The sequence below is a fragment of the Osmia bicornis genome, chromosome 10, assembly GCF_907164935.1.
Source record: "Osmia bicornis bicornis chromosome 10, iOsmBic2.1, whole genome shotgun sequence".
NCBI lineage: Eukaryota > Metazoa > Arthropoda > Insecta > Hymenoptera > Megachilidae > Osmia > Osmia bicornis.
Window position 1 is genome coordinate 7450477 of NC_060225.1, and position 10755 is coordinate 7461231.

Below are 10755 nucleotides of genomic sequence, written 5' to 3' on the forward strand. Positions count from 1 at the left end.
TGGCGTGATTTTGATACGAAATATTTAAGAACATATTATTTCAGATATAAATTTTGACACTTATGTGCAATGTATGCATGAGCGAAATGTTAATTTGTAAAAAAATTATAATCAATCGATTCGGTCGACGCACACATATTTACATATACGAGCTGTGCTCTACAGAAGAAACGAGGAACTAAATTTGTGGTCTGTTTTACCTTTTTGACATCTTTCGCGAGTGAAAAATCAACGAAATCGTAGAACACGCTATGAAACGTTGACTGTTTTACCAACGCGGAATTCAAAGTTCGGCCTCAACGCTCGCATCACCTTAACTTGAAAATTTTACATTTTTAATAATGACTGATGATGTAAAATTGTTTGTAAGACCAAAGGTTAGATTTTGTCAAACTGACACCAACGAACCGGTAGCAAGAGAATCAAAACTTTCTATAGATCAGAAAAGTGCTACACGGTCGAATAAACCAAAGATTAGAAGTATTGTGACACTTAAGAAACCCATTAAAATATTGAAACTTAATAAAACATGTGATGATCACGAAGATGACGATTTAAAAAGTATTGATAATCCACAAAAAACTGACTCACTAACTGTGTGCACTGATATACCTCTTTGTACAGCTGACGAAAATCCTCTTGAAATAGAAAATCAGAAACCTTTAACTGATAATGAAAATATTAAAAATATTAAAGCAAATTCTGAAGATGAACAAAAAATTTGCAACAAACCTTTACAGGATGACAGAGTATCTTCTCCACTATCTTTTAATATAAAAAATAAAAATTTAAACAGACCTCTTAAGTCACAAAGTTATATTAAAGCTAATACTCCAAAGAAATCTGTAAAAAGTAAAAAAGGAAAAGAAAATGAAACACTGGATACTAAAAAGAATAAGACTATAACTAATAGATTTACGCCTTTAGAAATTACAAAGCATAAAGCTAAACCTTGCTCTGTTGGAACTAGCACAAGAAAGGCAACTGTTGCAAGTAAATTTTCAGTTCCATCCAAAAGAAATTTAACTGCAAAGTCAAATGTTATGCCCTGTCATAGATACCTTAAAATTGCATCCAAAGTTAAGGCCTCCCCTGTCAAAAAGACTGTGATCCGTGATATAATTGGACCCAAAATAAAGTCTTGCATTGGTCCAGGGGTATCTCATAAAAATCAAAATGACTTGAAGATTCCAGAAAGCGGTGAAAGTACTTCTATAAAATTAAGTATTTCTGGGGAAAAATTAGCAAGACCAGAATACAATTCAATCACTTGTACAATCAATAAATTAAATGAAATGAAAAAACAAAAAGTTGTGACTGATATTGAACATTTACCACCATCATACAAACAGTTTATAAATGGAAAGGTATTAAAACAAGAAGAAATATTTTCACATAGTATTAGAAAATGCATTGTTACACAATTCCTTTTTATTTTTTGTTTTTAGATTTCCACTGCCTTGGATTTCCCTCTTGATGAAGCCATTTATAAAGATTTAGTAGATTTATCTGTAGATGAAAAACAATTACCAGGTAGACTGATTCGAAGTAAAGATCCAGAACCAAGACAAAAAGATGCTGTGCCAGTACTATCTGACTTTTTTATACCTGTACCCACAGAAGAATATTGCACTTCTATTTCCAGTAAACCACGAACTCCAGAGACGACTGAAACTTGGAACGCTTTTAGAATAAGTGATAAAATATTCGAATGGAAATATCTTTTGGATCATGTATAATACACCTGTAATTTTTTTATTTGTATATAAGTTTGTTGATCAGTATTTGAAAAACACTTACTTTGGTAGATGTATCTTTTTTTTGTAAAATACGATTTATATTAATACTTATTGAATAAATTATCTAATAGACATTTTGTGTATGTTTATGTGAAAATCTGAAACGTGATATAAATCAATATGTACAGAAGAAGCGTCTTATTCGTCAATGTGAATATGACATTATTTTATAAAGCACTGACTTTAGGGTTACCATGAAATATCGAGCTGAAAAACAACGATTGTATTCTTGTAAAAGAATACAATAATCAAAGCTAAGCTGGATTGACAGAATTAATTTACAATTTTATGCGTATGATAATAACGTTTATGGTGTCTTTTTTACAAACCTACTACTTATCCGTGGACTTAATAATTGAAATAGCTGGATATAATAAATTTAGTTTATCTACCAAAGGGATTCAAGTTTTTGTTATAATCATCCTCATCGTCCTTAAATGGATTTTTATCGTCATCGTAGTCGTTGGCTTCAGAAAATGGATTCTTTGATTCATCATAATCATCCGCTTCAAACGGATTGGATGGAGTGATTGGTGTTTTTGGTGGTATTGTTACAAAGGACTTCTGAATCGGTGATGATTTCGGCGTGTTATTTAAAATACGAGCCTCCCGTATAGGCACTGGCGATGCTTTCCTTGAATTTCCTCGAGGAGTAGATATACCACTACCTGTGCCAGAAATGTTTGCTTCTAACGACGAAGAGTAAAGATCCGATTTTGGGAAAGAACGCAAACGATCATCTACCGCTGTAGAAATATATTCATAGAAACTAAGGGTTTCAATGTTTCATAAAAAAGAATAAACTTGTAATAACAAATTAAAATAAATGTATCTTTAACAAAACTGTCTTTACCTAGTGTTGTATTTTTACCCTCTGTTAATCTAATTCTGGCCTCTGCTCCTGGGCCATAGTTTAATTTTGGTTCCTCGAATTTCGTCGATGCTGTAGACAATGATTTGTCGGTATCAGTGATCACCATTAACTTTTTAAACACTCCCCGTCCGAAATAATCGGCAACTAATGAAAATGGATCTTCTGCTCGATCAAGAAGACTGTGAAATGTTTCGTGAAGGTCTCTCGACTGTTCTTGAGCCCTTATAATATCCAATAACTTTTTATTATTTGGCAAACAGGCAGGGCATTCATTTTCGTTTTCCGAGAAACTTTGGAAACAACTGAAATGGCAATACAATAATATGATATAAAATATCTTTATAAACATAATTCCGTCTAATATGTACAATGTGAACTTACTGTTGATGGTACGAATGTTGACACATAAAGTGTACTGATGGCAATTCTAATTGATCACGACACGCACTGCAACGCGATCCTTGAAAGATTATTGTGTTATTTTTAATCGATTCTATTTGCTGTCGTATTTTTTGAGTGTCTGCTCGATACTTCTCAGTTAATTCTATGTCTGCCTGTGTCTGTTCGTGCTCTGTTCGCAGTACGCTGTTTAAATAAGTTCTTACATCTCCCATGGTACAAGAAAGTGAAGTTGAAATTGCGTCAATGACCATTAGTGGCGATAAAAGTCTCTCTTGTGCTATGAATGTGTTTCTTTCTTAAAGCAACGTATAAAAAAAAAAGTAAAGAGAAAATTAGATTGAATTTTAAATCTACCTATGTAGGCCAATATATCTGCGAGAAGTTTAGCCGGCGCTTCTTTGTTTCTTGCAACACTCCACAATGCCTGTACCCATAGATTTGGATCCTGATGGCCAAACCGTTTGCAAGTAGCCAAAACTTGCTCGCTGTCTCCTTCTCGTAAATGAAATCGTAATATTTCCTGGTATCTATTGAGAACATAATATAAATCATAAGATTTCTAAATATAATATTGACTGCATAAATTACTTAATGAACATACAGTTTACTTTCTTCGTAAAGAAAGAGCAAACCGCGCCTAAAGCTATGTTGATGGCATAAAATTAATATTTGGTCTTTATCATAACACGCTTCCGAACTTTGCAACAGACGTATAATCTTCTGTTCATATTGCACTTTAGCTACATCGTTATCTAAGGCTGACCAGACATGGAGATAATGTTCTACCAATGTATTATACACCAGAGTACTCCACCTATATATAAACACATTCAAGTTATAAAATATAAATTACAAATATATATTTTTCTTAAAGACCAGTACTAACACACTAACTTGGTATCTGTTTTTACTAGATGTTCTAAGAATTCCACTAAACGTTCTGAATTATTTAAAAACAGGTGAATGAAGTCTTCTGGATTAGCTTTATCAATATGTTGGTCCACGGTACCATCTAACGCTTCCTGGATTAATTACAGATTATTTAAATTAATTTAACCGCGATCAATACAACCCCGGCATCTATTAATTATTCAATCTTACCTGATCAACGAGCGGTTTATTCGAAGGCCTATAATTGGTACATAACGTCTTTAAAAATTGCGTAGATTCATTTGGCACGTTTTCTATGAGAATATTACCATATTTCTTCATATTAGACTCCGCCTAAAAAGTGATTTAAAATTAATTTCATATATAGAATTTTAAAATTAGATAAACATGCCTCTTCAAATTCTAAAGTTGCCATGTATTCTAATGCTTTTTTATACTCGTGCTTATCTTCTATTTGAATGCGAAGATACCATTCGTGGCGACCATGTTTTTGTGCAAGAAGTAAGGCATCTTCCGGTGATGCTTGACGACAAACTTTTATCGCAATTTCAACGTCGAAATCGACCTCCCTGTCTTTCGTCTAAAATTGTTAATTAAAATATGTAGATATATTTATTATTTAATAATTTATAATAGGTGGAACTAGAGCTTCTTTACCATAATAAATTCCTTTAATTTATCCGTATGATTCAGCTTTGTATAACAATTTAGTAACAAAGTAGTATGATCTTCCGTTGCTTGTCCGTTTTTATGCAAGGCTTGCAGATAAGTTGTTAAGTTATCAATGTGCTGAGAATCTAAGAATTTTCTGATCACGTACGAAGGTTCCAATTTCCCAATAGTTTTTATATACTGCTCTATCGCTCCGTTATGATCACCTTTCGAGTATAAATGATCACCGTATTGTCGAAATATATCGACAAGGCCTTCAGCATCGTACTGCTGATTTTTAGCTATCCTGAAAATGGTATAGCGCTAAGCAATAGTTCTATAACAATCGTTATTTATCAGTTACCTGATAGACACGTCATATAAATTCTTTTTGAAAAGTAATGCTAATTTTGATTGTAAATCTTTTTCATCCAGGTGGTACAGTTTACTGTCACCGCTGAGTATAAAAAATCCTCCCCATTCAGATAAAACTGCCTGCACGGATAACATTGGTGCAGAGAAAACAGTGAACTTGTTATGTATATCCAGTACTGTGATCATATGTTTATCTACTCCTGGAGGTATTGGTTCTATAGTACTATAAATAAAGAAATGATGAAAACATATGTACTCTTAAAAGAAGCAATCTCAGTCCAAAATTCTTGCCTAGGTTTTGCAGAAATGGTGGTTGTGGTTCTTGGAACATCAGCACCTTCTTTTGCTATGATAACTAAATAACTTCTAAACCACTCTAACATTATTTTCTGACCTCCTACTGCATAACAAGGGCCTTTACCATCTGGTGTATAACAATAGATTGCCTAAAACAATGGATATTTAGTAAGAAACATGCATTTAATCTTATGGTGAAATCTTATTAGGATTATTACTTTATCATGGCCAATCATGAAGTGACTATCTTGCATAGTCTCTGCAAGAACACTACACTTTCTAGCACAACCCATAATATCCAAAGGTGATTTAAATTCTTTATCCTTAATAGTAATATTATAAAGGAAAACACTATTTAGTGTAGCAACAAATAAATGAGTTTGTTTACTTGTGGATCTTATTGCTAAACCAGTTATAGAAAGATTTGTGTCTTTCAGCACCTTTATTTTATTCTTTCTTTCTCTAGTCAAATCACCCCTAAAAATCAAAACTTATATGTGATAAATTGTATTAATACAAAGGATAATTGTTATTCAATTTATATCTACCTATAAAGCATAATTGAGCCATCCCCAAAGCCAATGGCCATTAAAGTAAGACAAGTGTGTACACACAATGCAGTTGCAGGAACAGCTCTGTAACTAGGTATGGCTCTACTTATTCTGACACATGTTGGATTTCCTTGTTTGTCTGGTTTAGCTACATTCCAGACCTTTATTGTAGGATTACAACCTGGTTCATCTTCCTAAACAAAAATGTTTTATACCAATAATAAACAGCTTTGAAACGAGCTCATATTAATTTGAATTATTAATTAAAATTACGCTTACACCAATGGTAAACAGATACGTGGAATGTTGAACTTGTTGAGCTAAGGTTAACGTGATTTCGTAAGCACGAAAAGTGGTAACATCGTAGGTCCTGTTCACTAAATGCACATTGCCCGTGTTATCTCCGAAAACTAAGTTCCCATTACCGCTCGTCGCTGCAGTAACTTGAGCCTCCTAACAGAGTACAAGGTTTGTAACGAATACGAAATTAACCTACAATACCTTCTCGGAAAGAAGTGAATTAAAATTCGGAACAACTTACGCCAAGTGCTTTAGCAATTTTCCCGCCATCGACTTCTTTTTTAAGATCGAAAAAATTGAAGCGTCTCCACTGAAAAGTAAATATTTTTCATTGTCAGCATGTAGAAAGTTAGGTTAAGAAGGAGTTACAAGGCACGCCATACTAAACGATACATTAAAACGCGACACTAACCTCGAGAAATGCCATCACGTATTACGAGCTAATTATGTACACATTTGCAAAAAATATTGTTAATGCTGTAAACGAACAGCAAGCTCGAGCTTTTTTGACAGTTATCTGACAACGGGATTAATTAGACGTACGCTCGCCATCTTTGTCCGCCTACATACGATCAGCTGTTTCTGACATCTCTGAGTCATACGCAAGCGCCAAGTATTTTCCTACTATACCGACAGCGCCCAACTGAAGTACACAAGTTTCCCGCAAATCTTCAGAGATATCGCTATAAAATAATCGAAAATCAATACGTCATCTATCGAAGAATCAAATTTGATTTTCTGCAGCATTTTATTAAGGTCCATTCATGCTTTGAAGTTTCCTTTTCTTCGTAGTCGACTTTTATTCCTATACTAATATCTACAAAATAAATGGATCTTTATTCATTTCTACAAAAAGAATAAGAAAATGTTTAACGTGAACTTTTTTTAAAATATAGAAAAAACAAATTTAAAGTAAATTTTCTTTTATCGCTTTCAAATTAATGTTAAATATAGAACTAAAATACAATTATAAAAGCAATTTGAACGAAAATATTTTGGCAAGGAATCACGAAACACTCTGCGAACACAGAATGCCAAGGCAGTGTATGCAAAATTTTTATATAATTATAATAAACTCTTTTTTTTTTGTATGTTAACTGCGATGACTTTCTGGATCGTCGTTCTTAATTAGTAAGACGTAAGTTCTGTTATATTTGTTAAAAAGGACGAACAGTTAGTGTCGATGATGGGCCGGGATCTGTTTTACAAGGTCTGTTTGTGCGCGATACGCAGGGAATTAAGAAGAAATGGTCGCGAGAATTTCTGCAAGTCGATTATGAATACACAACACCAGTCCCGATTTTTGCGATTCAATCGAGAACCAAGAACGACTCGTTAAATTCAATATAATTCCATGAATCACCCTTTTTCGTTCTCGATCGGTATTCGCGGATCAAAATTCATACAAAAGATCGCTTCTGGAGGAAGCTTACGGTTTCTGTACGAATTTCGATCGTTTCACGAGGATCACAAGCTTTCGTTTATCATCGTCTTCTCTTTTTGTACCGTTCTCGTGCTCGCGTTTGAAAGAAAACGAAAAACGCACCATTTTTTCTACGATCGTTTCTCTAATCGTCGCTTCGTTGTATCCACGAATTAACACGTTTGGTGGTCTTTCTCTTATCAATACATTGTCCTCTTTAAATGAATCGTTGAGTTTCTATGATTTGAATTAAAAATTTTGCATTCATTTTAATCCTTGAACAGCGGAGCCTGAGTCAATCGAGATCCAAACTTACAAAACATACAGAAGAACATTAACCTGAAGTTAAATCTATAATTTTTAAACGAAAGAGTTTCTGATATTAGAAGAATATTTTTTAGAGGAGCAGTATAAAATTTAGAAAATGAAATACAAAATTAAATTAAAATTGGAGCTTCCTCCATGGCCCGCCATCCGAGGGTTAAAATCCAAAGAATGAACATTATTATCACAAAAACGTAAAATAAATTGTTTTTATTCATTTGTTACTACTGTAAGACGTTAAAAACGTTCGATTGAAATTAATTTTCAAAAGCCTCTATCGAATAAAATGTACAATTTGTAAAATGATTTCAAATAAAACTCCTCGTTCATAACACATTACAGCAGTAGCACAGAACCATCAATCGTTTCCTCTGTCCTATTTTCCTCTTCATCCTTAAAATCTCTGATGCGGTCTTCTCGATATCGGCAAGGGATTAGGAAACATGATTTTCATCAACATTCTTTCACCACTTTATTTAAAGGGTCTCGGGCGAGGGACGATCGGTAGCGCGAAAAATGTGATCTTCCTTTTCTTTTTAAATTTTTTTTTTTTACAGACGTAGCACGTCGGTACTTACTCTAGAAACTATTTTAAACTGCGTGTACATGTGTGTGTACGTGTGTGTGTCTGTGTATGCATCTTAAAATCGTTCTCGAATATACAGATTGTGAAAACGATGATCTCTACTCAATTATCTCTTTCTCTCTCTTTCTCTCTCTCTCTCTTTCGCTCATCGTTTCTTTCTTATCAAACATTTAATTTATATATATATATAATATATCTATATCATATATCTATATGTATACTTTACAAACAGGAAACGATTAGACGCTAGGGCATCGCGACTGGCCCGAAAAAAGTCACCGAGTATTCCTTTTCCAATCGAGAATGGACCGGACAGAGGACGTACGTTTTTCTTCTTTTTGTCTTCTCTTCATCCATCGAGAAACATTGCATTTTTTGGGGGGGAAAATTTTGTCCTCGTAATGAAGCTTCGTCGCGACGAAAGCGTGTCTCAATGTTCGAAAAGGGATACTCGACGATGCGCGCGGCTTAAGGATGCACTTTTTTGTAAAATACAGTAATATCCGGCGCGCTTTCTACCGTAAGTATCATATATATATATATATATGTTTATATCCGTTTTAGAGATTTGTTTATTCTTCGTATTTGCAGCGAGTGTTGCACCGTCTTCTCTTTTTGTTCTTCGTAAATTTTATACAATAAAATATCACAGTTCTGTTCGTACCACGCAATATAATTAATAATATATATATATATATATATATATATTGTTTACCTTAACACGTTGTCTACATCTTTCATTCCCTTTCATCAATTCGCACTCGTGCTTTCTTTTTCAATCTCCTCGTTTAAGTATTCATTCATGCTCATTCATGGTTATACAACGAGTGGTGCTCGAATAAAAATTCATAGTTCGATTTAACGCTCGAATCGAATGAAACGAAAACCGGGAAAATTGTGGAACGAAAATTGATGTATGCCGATTTTTCAAACGAACAATCCTTTCGTATCATAATTTTTATACCGTTTTTACTGTTAATTGTTCGATCAAAGGCAAAGAAAAATGGGTAAACGGACTTTCTACTTTCATCATCGTACAGAAGATTAATGATTCCTACTGACTTTCTTATCGTATACGATCTTGGCAATTAACAATTTCGCGTAGAAAAACGAATTGATCAAGAAAACGTATCTATTTTTTGTTTGCCTTTGTTTCGTTGCCAGAAATTAAACGATTTCTCAAAGGAACCGATTACAAGCGAGGAGCGATTGGATCGTTGATTCATTACAAAAATTGACTAATTAATTTTTAATCGTTTGTGCGAATAAGAGAAAAAGAAATACTTTACTCGTTTCGCGTGGTCACTTTTAATCAACGGTATTTAATAAAAAATAAAACAGAAAATTTAAATTTTTCCCCTGAAACTTTATCAAATTCTATTCAAGTATTTCTATATAATCTAAAATCATGTACACTTGCGATCAAATGAGGCTTCTCCAGGAAAAATGGAGATGTCACGGGTTCCCCTTATCATATCCTCCTCCTTGGGCCTCCAGGAGGAGACTGACAATGGAGGGAAGAAGGCCTCATATATATAGTCCTGTGGCCACTCGTGTACAAACATTCGCGTGGGAAGATTTGAATTACTACTATATCTTTTATTGATACTTTTCAATTATATACTAAATTTAATAATATCTAAGAACTGAAAATTGTATTATTTTCTTTTCTAAATTACTTTTAATATTAATATCGTATTTTGAGAGTTCCTTCTTTGATCGCGAGTGTACGTTTCATAACTTTGCAACTACGAAAGATCGAATAACAATTACAAAATTTCTCGTTAGTTCTACGAACTACTAAAACCAAAGGATTCAACGAAGAATTAACGCTTGCCACCTGACACTTTCCACACAGGTGTGCCGCAGCCGCCAACGATTTAACATTGTTTTACATTCACGGCGGTTTCCACCGTTAACCACAGAAACCTCCATGTGACTCGCGAAACGTGCAAAAAGCAAACTACCGCAACAGTATAATGTAAAAACGAATTCCTTTCTCCATCGATCTCAAATGCAACAAGCTTAACCCTCGAACGGCGTATTTCTAATTCGTTTCCATTAATATTATATAAATGATGAAATTTCAGTGTCCCAATCTTCGACAACCGTTCGAGAGTACAAGAACTAATATACTCGTGAACAACGAATCCTCTACACCCCATTTAAATTTCACCTCGAAAGTATCATGGACGGCATGTTTCTGTAATTGTTCGCGTTAAACACAAAAAAAAAACGAAGAGAAAATGTAACAAGCGCACGAGATAACAAAACAATAATAC

The 10755-nt window shown here is 33.8% G+C and overlaps 2 protein-coding genes across 7 annotated transcripts; one reads left to right on the forward strand and one right to left on the reverse strand.

Annotated features, from left to right (window-relative positions):
• Positions 1-1744, forward strand: LOC114879946. Its single transcript, XM_029195388.2, has 2 exons — positions 1-1367; positions 1449-1744. Exons 1-2 carry the CDS (start codon positions 342-344, stop codon positions 1737-1739), a joined length of 1317 nt encoding a protein of 438 aa, XP_029051221.1. The 5' UTR covers positions 1-341; the 3' UTR covers positions 1740-1744.
• On the reverse strand, positions 1312-6721 carry LOC114879945 (vacuolar protein sorting-associated protein 11 homolog). 6 transcript variants are annotated; one of them, XM_029195384.2, is made up of 19 exons: positions 6553-6720; positions 6382-6450; positions 6120-6293; positions 5838-6034; positions 5508-5766; positions 5284-5438; positions 4982-5215; positions 4624-4924; positions 4358-4546; positions 4177-4299; positions 3970-4097; positions 3677-3889; positions 3430-3602; positions 3055-3352; positions 2653-2975; positions 2129-2545; positions 1801-1897; positions 1609-1744; positions 1312-1509 (listed from the first exon to the last, which is right to left on the reverse strand). In XM_029195384.2, the coding sequence occupies exons 1-16, from the start codon at positions 6565-6567 to the stop codon at positions 2184-2186; spliced, it is 3213 nt and encodes a 1070-aa protein (XP_029051217.2). In that variant the 5' UTR covers positions 6568-6720; the 3' UTR covers positions 1312-1509; positions 1609-1744; positions 1801-1897; positions 2129-2183. The 6 variants fall into 6 exon arrangements, with proteins under 6 accessions (XP_029051217.2, XP_029051219.2, XP_029051218.2 ...); XM_029195386.2 differs by having other exon boundaries at positions 1801-2545; positions 3055-3133; positions 6553-6721; XM_029195385.2 differs by having other exon boundaries at positions 1801-2467; positions 6553-6721.
• Between the last annotated feature and the right edge of the window lie 4034 nt (positions 6722-10755).

Bases quoted from the DNA above. Each gene is read 5' to 3' on its own strand.
- LOC114879945 (XM_029195383.2), bottom strand. The intron at 4,547-4,623 runs GTAAAGAAGCTC...TAACAATTTTAG, and splicing joins AATTAAAGGAATTTATTATG to ACGAAAGACAGGGAGGTCGA. The intron at 3,603-3,676 runs GTATGTTCATTA...TGTTCTCAATAG, and splicing joins CTTTACGAAGAAAGTAAACT to ATACCAGGAAATATTACGAT.
- LOC114879946 (XM_029195388.2), top strand. From the start codon at position 342: ATGACTGATGATGTAAAATTGTTTGTAAGACCAAAGGTTAGATTTTGT. The intron at 1,368-1,448 runs GTATTAAAACAA...TTTTGTTTTTAG, and splicing joins AACAGTTTATAAATGGAAAG to ATTTCCACTGCCTTGGATTT.